The 14,021-nt window shown below is 37.4% G+C and overlaps 2 protein-coding genes across 2 annotated transcripts; both read left to right on the plus strand.

Moving 5' to 3' along the window:
* The first annotated feature begins 1,601 nt into the window (after positions 1–1,601).
* Positions 1,602–5,425, plus strand: LOC112164763 (G-type lectin S-receptor-like serine/threonine-protein kinase CES101). The gene is made up of 7 exons (XM_024301060.2): positions 1,602–3,353; positions 3,513–3,617; positions 3,727–3,923; positions 4,033–4,243; positions 4,352–4,589; positions 4,689–4,839; positions 4,935–5,425. Exons 1-7 carry the CDS (start codon positions 2,186–2,188, stop codon positions 5,244–5,246), a joined length of 2,382 nt encoding a protein of 793 aa, XP_024156828.1. The 5' UTR covers positions 1,602–2,185; the 3' UTR covers positions 5,247–5,425.
* Positions 5,426–11,688: 6,263 nt separating this feature from the next.
* LOC121049162 (peroxidase 72-like) lies at positions 11,689–12,021 on the plus strand. Its single transcript, XM_040505751.1, has one exon. It carries the CDS (start codon positions 11,689–11,691, stop codon positions 12,019–12,021), a length of 333 nt encoding a protein of 110 aa, XP_040361685.1.
* The last annotated feature ends 2,000 nt before the right edge of the window (positions 12,022–14,021 follow it).

Raw genomic sequence — 14,021 nt, forward strand, 5'->3', positions numbered from 1 at the left:
AGAAAAATCCGGTGGGCGGTGGCCGGTGACCGGAATTCGGTTAAAGTTGGCCGGATTCCGACGGCTGGTGACCGGGCTCCGGCGAAGTCCCCTATGGTTTCTCTCTCTCTCTAAGTAATAAAGGTGAGGGTAAAATGGTATTAAAAAAAAAATCTTAGTGGGGTATAAGGGAAGACCTCCTTAGAGTGTTTTGGGTAAGAGAGAATTAAAAAAACTTAATGGGGTAAGTGGGAAAAAAATCTCTAGAAATGGGGTAAATGGACAAAAACCCTTGAATTTTTTAAACTGAAATTAAGCTACAAAGTCATGTTTTTTAAAAATTTGAGGAGTGCTGTAGCCTATCGGAACCCGTGTATAACTACGTCTTTGGTCCTTATAATATCACGTCTTAAATTATTTCTATCGATTTAAATAATATAAGTTGTAGAAGGGCTGGGATGTAAATTACAAGTATTGTACTATAAAGGCATGAACTAGAAAAATTGTAATATTGGATATGCATCGTCCCATAGGAATTTGGGAAGGGACCCAAGCTTTGACACATTTTCCACACAAGTGGATGAGCAGGTAGAGAAAATGGGAAGTTGATATCTTATTTTCTTAGTGGAAAATGCGCATGAACAAGTCCCAACTTCTGTGTACAGCCAAGTGGAGTCGTCTTTAGACTAGTTCTGAAGGAGTCGTCTTAGTTTTGAGACTCGTTCCGATCGAAATCCTGGGCCCTTCTAGCTATGTGGTGTTGCTAGTTGGTTTCCAAGACTCCTTACATCCCAAACGTGTACAGATATCAAGTTCTTGTCATCGTACTTTCCAAGTGGATTGCATAATCCAAGCAGATTGTAACAAGATTTAATCTCTGTCAACGAAACTACGAAAAAATCACATAATGTCTTTAATTTTGATAATCTTGTTGTGGGAAAAAAAAAAACCATGAAAGAAGTCAAGAACCAGCTTTCAGAGTAGGATTGGGCTTGCGCTAGGAGTTTGGATGAGGCTTGAAAATTTTGTGTTCCCTGAACTGGCTCAGGCTAGCTACCCCTCGGTCATCAATGCATAAGCTTAGGCTGAAATAAGGCCTTTATGTTTCTGGTTTGATGAAGGCGAAGCAACTCTGGAACACAATAATTTTTTAAAGTCTTTTCCAAAGTCTCAAGATAAAAAATTGAAGACCAAAAGAGATTCACGAGACTCTTATCCTACACGCAATCGGACGCTCCTTGTGTGTCTTGATCTTTGATTCAAGCGGCTCTGCTTAATTTTGCATATATTTTGGTTGCCTTTTTATTTTGTTGTTTCTTCTAAGGGGTCTTAATCGACTTCATGTCCCCGTCTTAGGTGCTATCTTTTTTATTTAATAAATTTCTTCTATTGCCAAACACCAATTTAGTCCTTATAATATCGCGACTTAAATTATTTCCATCAATTTAAATAATAAGAATTAGGATGTAAATTACAAATATTGTACTATAAAGGCTGAAATTGTAAAATTGAAAACATGTGTATAGTCCAATGGGAATTTAGGAAGGGACCCAAGCTTCGACGCATTTTCCACACAAGTGGATGAGAGAGTTGATATCTTGTTTTCTTAGTGGAAAATGTGCATGGACAAGTCCAACTTCTGTGTACAGCCAAGTGGGGTCGTCTTAGTTTTGAGAAGTTCCGATCGAAATCCGGGGCCCTTCTAGCTACGTGGTGCTGCTAGTTGGTTTCCAAGACTCCTTACATCCCAAACGTGTACAGAGGGCAGATTCTTGTCATCTTCATGGTGTGGCTGAGCTATTTTGAAGATGTCATGGCAACTACAAGTCTATAACCACACATTACTTTCCAAGCAGATTTCAGTCTCTGTCAACAAACAATCCTGCTTCTGAAAACTTTTTCCAAAACAATTACTACCCCTAAATGCATCTCTAATCATACACATAGAGGTACAGGAACATCCTTACATTGTTTGCCTTGACATTGCCAAGAAAATTCCAGCACAACCCGGCAGAGCCCACTTGTTTTCAGCTCCTACATTACCCTCCTCAATATCAGAGCTACCCCATTCGCATTCTCGTTCTCTTTACCTCGAAATTTCAGTTGGAAAAAGGGACCTGTACAGCGCAGCAAGAAATAATTTCAGCATAGATTTTATCATTTGGATTTTGGAGGAGTACTCTGTGGTTTTGGTGATTTAGCATTTATGGCTGGCGGTGTCGATTTGATTTGCTTGGTGTTTATGTGGAGCTTGTGGAGTGCTGCTTCTAATGGTGCAACAAACACACTGAAAACCGGTGAAAGTCTAAATTCTTCAAGCTTGTTAGTTTCTGCAAATGGGAAGTTCACTTTGAATTTTCGTGCTCATGAGCTTGATCCAAACCATAGCTACTTAGTTATATCGTGGAATGGGAGTCATAACTATGCGTGGGTTGCGAATAGAGAAGCATCCATTTTGTACCCTTCTGGAGCTCTTACATTGGACAGGAACAACACATTGAAGGTTACTCACACAGATGGGGATGCTCTGGTACTTTACTCTGCTGATTCGGAGACTATCAGTGGTGATGCTGTGGCTACTCTTATGGATGATGGGAATTTTGTGCTGCAAGAAGTGAGCTCTGATGGATCGGAGAAGAGGGTTTTGTGGCAGAGTTTTGATTATCCTGGGGATGTCCTTCTGCCAGGTATGAAATTGGGGGTTAACCGTAGTAATGGCCGCAATTGGTCACTGTCGTGCTGGTTTACTGAGAGAAGTGCGGTGCCAGGACCTTTCACTCTTGAATGGGACCCTGAGGGACACGACTTGAAAATTAAGCGGCGTGGGGTGGTGTATTGGAGTAGTGGAGTGTTTCGAGATGGGAGTTTTGAAAATATTAAGGAGAAGAGGTATAAGTTTAGCATTGTTTCAAAGAAGAATGAAGACTATTTCAGTTACACTACTTTAGATGAAAATGCTGTATCAGAGTGGCTGCTAACCACAATAGGGCGACTAAAAGACTTTGATGAATCAATTGATATTGCAAAAGCAGATTCCTGTTATGGGTATAACACTGAGGGTGGATGCCAGATTTGGGACCAGCCAAAGTGTCGGCGTTCTAGTGATGAATTTGAGCAACAAAATGGTTACTTTAATCCAACAGGTGCTAGCGGCACTACTGCAACATCAACAAGTGATTCAAATACAAGTCTCAGTATTAGTGACTGTAAGGCTGCTTGTTGGGCAGATTGTAACTGTATTGGATTCCTCTTTCTGTTTCCTAATCAGACTGGATGTCAGTATTGGACTGGAAACTTGAAGTTCATTGCAGACAGCATAAATTATGATTCAAATGTTGTATATGTTTTAACAACAAAGTCAGTCGACAGCAGCGGTAAGTATCCGCATCCTTAGCTGGTTTATAATTAGCATGTTTGTCAAAACTATATTGTACCAGGACTAATAAACACCACAAAGCTATCTCCCAGAAATGATGGTAATTAAGTCTACTTAACCACAAAGCATAATGATGCATAATAGTTACTCTATGTAGATGCATCGCATAAGTGGATATGGATTGGTATTGCAATTGTCGCTGTTCTTCTGGCAATGGTGCTTTGTAGCATGTGCTACCTACTACGAAGAAGAAAACTTGCAGGTATATAGTTTCTTTAAACATTGCTATGTACACTTGTTATAAAGAACTTCACATTTTGACATTGCTTTTGCAAATTGAAATGATAAATTATCTGCATTAATCTTAATAGGTGAGAACCAAAGAAATGTCCAGGATATGCTGAACATGATGAATTCTACTAGAACTACTAATGCTAATGGACTTCAAAATGATGGAAACGGGGGACATGATTTAAGGGTATTTAAGTATGCGTCTATCATAGCCGCCACCTGCAACTTCTCTGATGAAAATAAGCTAGGAGAAGGTGGTTTTGGACCTGTTTATAAGGTAAGGCTTTGAATAATGCAAGTGAATCTTATACAGTACATTATTAATTTTTTTCTTGTGCACTACTGAGAATATATAAAATATTAATTGGGTGACATGTATTATTCAGGGGAAATTGTTGACCGGACAAGAAGTAGCAGTGAAGAGGCTTTCAAAACGTTCAGGACAGGGAATATCGGAGTTTAAGAATGAGTTGATACTTATACATGAACTCCAGCATACAAACCTTGTTAAGCTCTTCGGATTTTGCATTCATGGTGAAGAGAGGATGTTGATATACGAGTACATGACAAACAAAAGCTTGGCATACTTTTTATTTGGTTGTTACTTTAATCTAACTACTTGCGTAATTCGATATATCTATTTGTTATAGAAATGTACATACCTATTTGTCATTAGATTTGATCCAGATTGTACCGATTGTACAGATTCAACTAGATCTCAGCAGTTAGATTGGAACAAACGTTTCAACATAATTGACGGAATTGCTCAAGGTTTGGTTTACTTGCACAAATATTCCAGAATGAGAGTAATTCATAGAGATTTGAAAGCAAGTAATGTTCTGCTTGATGAAAGGATGAATCCCAAAATTTCCGACTTTGGAATGGCTAGGATTTTCATGAATGATGAACAAGAAGCAAATACTATGAAGATTGTTGGGACACGGTAAGCAAACATGCAGTTCTGATATTTTGCTTTTACTTGTTAAGCATGCATTTGTGAATGTAGTTGCACTAACGAATCTTTCATCTCCATTTGGTGCAGTGGTTATATGTCCCCCGAGTATGTTATGGGGGGAAATTTTTCCATAAAATCGGATGTCTATAGTTTCGGAGTGTTAATGCTTGAAATCCTAAGTGGTAGGAGAAACAACAGCTTCTACAATGACGATCGTGCCTTCAACTTAGTTGACTATGTATGTCAAAGTGTCAAAAAAAATCTTTGTTTTTCTTGTAGGGGTTGGCGGGTTCAGTGATTCTAAAATTCTAAATGAATGTGATATTGTTTCAGGCATGGGCGTTATGGAAAGAAGGTGCAGGACTAGGACTAATGGATCCGACACTTGGCAATTCATGTGATGAACATCAATTCTTGAGGTGCATCCATGTTGGTCTGCTCTGCGTGGAGGAAGATGCAGCTAGTCGACCCACGATGTTAGATGTGATACCTATGCTGACCAACGAAAGCATGTCTTTACCAGTTCCTACAAAACCAGCATTCTGTACAGAAAGAAATGTGATCACAGATGCTATAGGTGGAAGCGGACCGGAAACGGTTTCATCTATAAATGCTATCTCCGATTCTGGTTTTGAGGGGCGTTAAAGTCACACCCTTTCCCCTTGAGAATGTAGGTGGTTATGAGATTTGAAGTTTGATTTTCTGTCAAAAAGCATACGAGTTCTATTTTCTTCTATTTATAAAATGTTATCATGTATGTTATGTATGTTATTGAGTTGATTATGGTCATTTGGTTTCTAATGGTAAATAATGGTAGTGTTATAACATAATCAGTGTGACATACTATGAAACTCTTTCAAAAAGTATTCAAAAAAAATTTAGTTTAACAGCTCGAGAATAAGTTATCTGTTCTTGATTTTGATTCAATGACAAAAATGAGGTGTAACCGTTTTAAATTAACACCTCCAGAATTAAATATGATTACTCTAATGTGTTGTTATTATTGTCTCACTCCATGCGCAAAGTAGTATGCTCTTCAATTACATTTTCTAAAAAACCATCATAGGTAATCGGGTCGGTAAGAACCTCCAGTTGTGGAACCCCCACACTAGGAATTGAATCCCACCGACGTTGATTGAAGTTCAAATCTCAATCTATTCTTGGTGGCTAGAGGAGATGAACCATTTTGACATGATCCCTCGATCCGGATTAGTCTCTGAACCTAAAAATGATTTGAGGATACCGTGTGATTGCGATAGAAAAAAAAAATTACGTCTCCCAAAAGGAGAATTTGCTAAGCCGAGAGACGTGGTTTAGATGGTAATTGGGCCATTAGATTGTCTCTTACACCCAGGCCCAAATATAAAAATAAGCCCAATTGGAATCCGGCCATGTGATCACTACCGAACTGAAAATGCAACGCCGCAAAGAAATTTCAGAGGCTTTGAGAGAGACGGAGTCCTCAGATATAGAACATACCAAACGAACTCCTCCCAAAAAAAAAAAAATAAAAAATAAAAAAAAAAAATAGAGGCACTAAGCTAAGAGCAACATTAAAACCTCCGCTTTTTTGCTTTCTAGAGAAGAAAATTGGAGCTTTCCAGTTTTTGCTTCACTAATGTGCCCCACCGAACTTGTAGATAGTTAGGTTAGAATTAGTTCTATGTTATTTTCTCATTTCCCAAACTTATATTGCAGCACAGTAATTTCAAATTGAAAATTATTATAGGATTTTTTAAAAAATTTTGGAGGAAAAAACAAAGATTTTTGGTGCTGTTTGGTAAAAAAAGTTCAAAGTGCTTTGTGAGAAGTGCTGTTTGGTAAATAATTTTTTTATTTTTATTTATTTATTATTATTATTATTTTTTGTATGTGCAAGTAGCTAGAGGCCTAGAGCTACGAAGGGTTATTGTGATTTTATGATTGGATTTCCTCGAAATGAAAAAAAGAAAAGGGACCACGAAGTTTCTTGTGGGCTTTGGAGTAATATATCAGCAGGCCCACAAATCACAATACCCACAAAACAAGAAAAAAGGGAGCATGAAGTTTCTTGTGCACCCCATTCAGCATATAACCAACTTAGGCTGCGTTTGGGGGGGCTTTTTTGCTCCCCCGCTTATAAGCGCCTCGACCAAGGTCTAAAAATTTGATAAAATCGGCGAAATATCGTCGAAAATATCATTTTTTTGAACCTGCGATATTTTCTCCACATACCATGATTATTTCGTCTGAAAATTTCAAAATATCTCTATATTTCGCAATATATTAGATTTTATAGAAAGTATCGTGATATTTTGAAATTTTCATGAATTGTTCTCAAACAAAAAATTCTCAACAATTATGTAGATGATGGTTTCGAACCTCTGCCCTCTTGGAAGAGAGCCAGCACCAAGACCAATTCTGCTGGGATGCTCTTGTCCTTATTTATAACATCTTTTTATTAATATAGTCTGTTCTGGACATATAAAATTGATGAATTATCCTTCTTCTTTTTTTTGTTATAAAACAAGAACAAAGCACAATACCAAGAGTTGCAAATTTTTAATTCAACTATCAAAATTCACTTTACTTCACTCCAATATTTTTCAACTAACCTTTTGAAATTCTAACTCTATAAGTATAAAAATTTTCAACATATTCATGTCACTCTTTCTATTTCTACTTCCTCAGTCACATTTTTTTGTTTTCGAATAAAAAATTAGTTACTCAAGGTGACTAAGTATTTACTTTTTATAATTTATTTTCATAATTAATAATAAGGGGAAATGATCATTTACCCAATTTTAGGCACCAAATTGCCCACTTGCTCCACTAACAGTTTTTTAACCCCATTTACCCAAAACACTCTAAGGGATTATTTCCCTAATACCCAATTAATTCTTTTTTTTATTTTTTTTTGGGACTTTTTTGCCCTCTCTCTCTCTCTCTCTCTCTCTCTCTCTCTCTCTCTCTCTCTCTCTCTCTCTCTCTCTCTCTCTCTCTCTCTCTCTCTCTCTCTCTCTCTCTCTCTCTCTCTCTCTCTCTCTCTCCCTCCCTCCCTCCCTCCATCCCTCCAGCAGGTCGCCCACGACGCCGGCTCTCACCATCGCCACGCCGAAATTTCTTGTCGTACTCTCCTCGGCCAGGCTCGACTCCAAGCCGACGGTCCTCGTCGCTGAGAAGCTCGGCGAGGCCGGGTTGGACATTCTGAAGGAATCGACGACCGCCAGTAGAATCGGGTACGTCTTTGATTTGCTTCTGTCTCTCTCACCGGCGACTAATCATCACGGAAATCGCAACTTGATTGTATCTCCGGTCCCGGGCTGCAACTAGAGTCGTTGCAATCGGAGTCAAATCAGTGTGAAGGCAAACGGTCAACCGGAATTGTTGCAAAACGACTGGACTTGTGGGCAAAATCGTCAACTGGAGTTGAGATTATTGGGGGGCAATAATCTTCCTATTGGGGGCAATAATGTGTCTTAATTGTTATAAAGTCTCTATAATTTTGTTCAGTGATATTTTCCTTTGTGTTAAAGACTGCTTCTAATGTGTTTTGGTATTTCTGATATATTATTGGGCCGCAATAATCTGTTTATTGCGGGGCAATAATATATTTGTTTTGTTATTTTTTGCATAAATATGGGTGATCGTTTTGTTGTTAGGTGCATTTATTCTTGTTAAGAGGCCACCCGGGAGGCCTACGGTGAAGCGGTTCAAGTGAAGTGGAGAGTGTGAAAAAAACCAATTCGTTGTGGACTTAAATTCACCAAGTATTGAATTTGAATACATGTACTTTTGTAAACTAATTCAAAACCAAACTGAGTTACTTCTGACCATCTATAAAAAAATTATTGGGGGGCTATAAACTTTTTATGACCCCCCAATAAATCTAATTATGTTGGTTAATGAATCTAGCAGCATTTTGTTGAAATGACCTGTAATAAATGAACCACAGTTAAGACATTATTTTAGGGCAATAATCTGTCTATTGCCTCCCAATAGACCACCCGAAAAATCACCAGTTTCTATCATTGACAGATTATTGTACTTTAATGAACTCAAAACAACATAAGACTTATCATAACTCTAATTTCAGTGATTAATTAATCACAGTTAAAAAATTATTAGGGGCCAATAATCTGTCTATTGCCCCCCAATAGGACAAAATTTTGACGTCGTCCGAGACCTGCAAGCGAAGCCTAGACTCGATTCCGGCTTAGAGCTTCGGAGCTTTCCGAACATCTGACAAACAAAACTGGCGAAGCCCAGACCCGATTCCGGCGTGGAGAGTTTTTCGGACATCTGACGAACAAAACCGCCGAAGCCCAAAGGGGTTGGGATCGTGGAGTTGGATGGCGTCATCCTCTGGTGGTTCAACGGTGGGACAGAGCGGCGGCGGTGGAGGCCGACATCGACGGTGGAGTGGTCGGCGTGGAGGCTTAGAGAGAGAGAGAGAGAAAGAGAGCCTGAGACGAGGTTAGAGAGAGAGAGAGAGATATGAGTGTAATTTGTTAATTAAAATGAGGGCAATACTGTCAAACACTGTTAGATTGGGTAAATGAGGTTAAAAAACTCTTGGTGGAGTAAGTGGGCAATTTTTGGGCTAAAATTGGGTAAGTGGTCACGGCCCCTAATAATAAATATTTAGGATGTATTAAGTCAAATTCTATAATTGTTGTTTGACAGTGATCCTATATATACCAATTCAACCCTTAATCACTACAAGTCACTATGAAATGAAGCTTGTTCAATATATTCTTTTCAAATAGAGTAGATAATATAGTTGAATAAACATGTCTTAAAGTTTCACTTAAATTTTTCATGTTTTTCTTCAAATTTCCATCATTTTTCTTAATTATTTCCCGAAATCGATATATCCTCGATATTTCCGTCGAAATTTCCGTTTCAGGGACCATCGAAATTTCCTCGAAACTCAATATTTTGGTCCTTGGCCTCGACCTCTCACGTTTGGTAAACCAGCTTTTTCCAGAAGCCAGAGCTTTTTCGACGGAAAAGCCAGAGCCGCCAGTGCCCTGCTTTTAGAAGCAGGAGATGGCTTTTGTCACTGTAGCGATGTTACTGAAGTTTAATGAACTTTCAGAAATACCGATTTCCATCCTCTCTTCGTTTCGGCAATTACACAATGCCATAAAAATTTTCTCTTCCGTGTTCACCTCTCTTCATTTCAGAAATACCGTCTGCATGACTGTGGTTTGATCTCTCTCTCTGACTACCTTCATCTAATCTCTCATCCGTGTTCGAAATCGATGCCTCAATCCTTGATGGCTGGCTTCTTGGCAATTTGATTCAGGGTTAGTCTTGTATCTATTTCAGTTTTAATTTCTTTGAATTTGATGAATGTTTGAGATAATATTGTTGTGGGTTTGACAGATATGAGATCAATTATGCTTGAGTATAGTTCGTTTAGATCAATTATGCTTGGGTAATGAATCAACGTGGGATTAGGTTGATTTGGGAAAATGGGAAACAAATCGAGCAGTTTTCTTCCAGTAGCTTCAATTTCTTCTTCCTCTTCCTCTCTTTGTTCACTCAATTCAAACATACCCGACTCTCCCAGAAGTGGAGGATATATGGGAATTGGAGATGTGATCTCAATTGAAGCTGCTGAGAGAAGTGGAGGATATTATGAATGGGTGGACATCTATTGGAATTTAGACTCATGAACTCTGTGTGTGGTTCAATTTTGGTGCTGACATTTATTAACTACTTCAAATGTTGTATATGCAGTATTGAACTGGAATTCCGAATATGTTGCCTATGATCAGCTTGGCAAGGTACGTATTTTTGATTTAGTTCAAACCAAGCTTGTTTGTGTGTCATGCTATTATATGTTGGCATGTTTTGACGATGAAATTTTGGTGGGTGTTTTGATTATAATAATGTTGGCAGATATCTCAAACTGATGCTTGAGGGTAAGCATGTTGAAATAGCAAATCAAAGAAATAAGGGAACTATTGGTTTGGTGGGTATCTAGATGATTACCCCGTTTTTCATCTTTTACTGCCTATTGTGGGCTATGCATATAGCTAGCCGTGTTGCAAACTATGATTTTTCATTGCATATATACTGCATTCTCATATGTAGATCGTATTGGTCAAGATTCAATGCTTGTCTGATAGTTGTGTTGTACGAATCCCTAAATGAGGGATCAAGTAGTACGTTGCAGATCAATTAATAAACTACCATATAAAGACTAAAATTTTGACAGATTTTGTGGTACAATTAAAATGATCTGCATAGTTGTGTTGTCTTGATCCCTATATGAGGGATCAATTAAACTACCATATGAAGACTAAAATTTTGACAGATTTTGTGGTACAGATTAAGTGGTTCCATGTTAGTCTATATGATGATACTCATAGAATCCATCATAGCATGTTTGCTTCTTTTAGCAGATTTTCCATTATTGTCGATTTCATTCCCAAGTTCAATTGTCTCAGATGATTTAGTGGATGTTATACAGTATGCAAAAAGCTTCATTTTCTGGGTTTGAAACTTTGAACACATTTTATTTGTTAGGAAGCAGATCCAGAGGTTTTAAGGGAATGTCACAAATGGATGATTGCATTGTTCCATGAGCAAGTGTTTTTCAGTTTGATTGAATCACTTCTGAAGTTAATTTATTACATTTTATAGCTGCTTGCTTGTCAGCTATACTTGGCTATCATTTTTTATTTAATAAATGTTATGACTTATTTCAAACTTTGAGTTTAGATATAGATTTCTTAGCTACAGTTCATTTCAGTTCCTATCCTTATGCAGCCATCTTGTGTGCATGCCCACGCTTTTAAGTATTTAATTATGAAACTGCATAAAACTCTGCAGATACGGAGTACATGTTATATGCATGAGCTGGTAGTATCAAACCTAGATCATTTGAGGTCATATTCATCACTGCATCATATATACTTCTTGAGTATAGCTGATTGTTCTTGTACTGCTGATCTGCTTCTTCAAGTTGATGTTTGCAGCACAATAAATATCAATAGATATCATGTTAGTAGCAAAACATAGATGGGAAAAGCGTGCAAAGCAGGACTAGTTTATTGCCATTGGTTGGCATATTTCAAAAACATTAGCTAAGATCATGAACCATCTTCCAAATGCTGCCAGTTTGAGGAATAATTGCCCAAGATCTGGTGGAGACCAAAACCTGTTCTTCCTGGACTTTGTGAGCCCAACAAAGTTTGACAACAGCTACTTCAAGAACTTATTGGCTAACAAGGGTCTGCTTAACTCTGACCAAGTTCTTGTTACAAAGAGTGAAGTAGCCAAGCAAGTGGTTCAGCAATATGCAGTGAAAAACGAGCTTTTCCTTGAGCAATTTGCCAAGTCCATGGTTAAGATGGGGAATCTTTCACCAATTACAGGTTCAAGGGGAGAGATCAGAAAGAATTGCAGGAAGGTCAACTACTCTTGATTGGACTGTGATTTCTAGGTCACTAGAAGTTGACATGTAGTACATGATGATCATCATGGAGTGTTCTATTACCTTCCCTATGTTTTTGAAGTTCTTGTTTCCAGTATTTAGCTTTTATATCAGTCAGAGATGTACTCTTCTTTGGTTATTCTCATTAATAAAAGTATCGTCAATTTTTGAAAAGAAAAACTTGCTCTTTGGTATCTTTTGAGTCATCAATTTTAGGTTCATGATGTTGGAGAAATGAGAATAAACGCCCATTGAAAAATCTAAGCTGTTACTAATATATTTGTACATGTTTAAAAATTATACAATATTAATCATATGGTCACCATGATTTATAAAAATTGAAAGTTAACAAAAATTTATAAGGATATAATATAACAAGAGCATTTGAATAACATTGTATTACCAAACAATTAAGGCAAAATAATATTTCATGTCCAAATTGGTCATTCCACAAACAAAAAGCACAAGCTAGTTTTGATTTACCAAACACTTTGCCACTGCTTTTGCCACTGACAGCATTTATAAAAAGCCAATTTACCAAACACTCAGCTGCTTTACTTTTCAGCCACTTATTCTCATAAATAAGCAGAAGCCAGCTTTTCTGAAAAGTACAGTCATACCAAACATAGCCTTATATTGCTGGCTTGCTGTGATGACTTTGTTTCTCAAACCCCATATAGCAATATCTCTTTGTTGATTCGTCCAGCATCTATGATAACGAAATTCATATGGAATTTTATTTAGCTTATTGTCTGATTGTGACTAAGGTTGATTAATTTGTTTTTTATTTATTTATTTTTTTTACTGTTTTTCTTCTCCTCTGTTCTTCTATATTTCCTATTGAGAACAGTGTGAATTGAATTCATGATTTTGTTCTACTGGTAGGATTATGATGTATAGATGTTCTATCATGTATTCATGTTAAATTTTTTGGCCCCCGTACATATATATTTCTCCCTCCGCCACTGTATACATGCATACAACAATATATCTACTGTATTATACTTGTAATTATGTAATGGATAATTACGTGTATAATAAGGGGTCATTGTAATATATGTCTTATTATTAATTAGCATATTCCAAAGTATTAAAGAAAAAAATTCCACCACTTTACAATATTTTATTATATAAGTTTCAACAATTTTAAGATGATCTATAAAAGATAGTGAGAGACAGTTTTTATAAGCTAAAAACAGAATGGCTTATTGTTTAAGCACCTCGGTCTTCAACTCGACTTTCTTGATTACAAGATCCATTGAAGTTGACTTCGCAATTGCATCATGTGAGATTTTCTGCTATCGCCCTGGCCATTATTCCAAGGTTGATTTTTGTGTACCAACGCCATTGACGGCTTTCAAGTCGGTTGGGTTTGGGTAATAATGCTATTGGGACCAGACGACCCCCTCTCTCTTTCTTTTTTTTTGGCGGCTTGTACTAAATGAGATCTGATACCGTTCTCTATTGTACCAACTATTTTAACTATGTGTCGAAAACCCCAAAACGTAGACGTGTATACTTCTTCCTAAATTGTGAAGATTGCCAGAGACCAAAGACAGCGATAGCCGCTCCTTCACTACCAACAACCCAAAGTTCAAGTCTTGAAGAAGAGAAATCATAGGTTTGACCTCCACCCAAGTTCTCTATTTGATTTCAGGTTGAATTTTTTTACCATCCTTCAGCTTTTGGTCAATTGAGTTTCATGGTCTTTGGGAGAAAGGTTGGTGAATTGGGTTGAAGGTGTTTACTGAAAGTCCTCACTGAGAATGAAAGGTCATTTCTTTAATGCTCAAAATAGCTGTAAGTGGAAGAAAGCTACATGCTTATCACTCCCCTCTCTATCAATCAAACAAAAATCTGATTAAATAAAGCAAAAAACTTGATTTCTGTGATGCCCAGTCCCGCTGCTGCAGTTGACCATTGACTTTTTAGGGTGAGATTGATTTTGAGTGTTAAATTCTCTTTCAATTATTCCAGCAAAAAAACAAAAA

Source organism: Rosa chinensis, chromosome 5, assembly GCF_002994745.2.
Source record: "Rosa chinensis cultivar Old Blush chromosome 5, RchiOBHm-V2, whole genome shotgun sequence".
Classification (NCBI taxonomy): Eukaryota; Viridiplantae; Streptophyta; class Magnoliopsida; order Rosales; family Rosaceae; genus Rosa; species Rosa chinensis.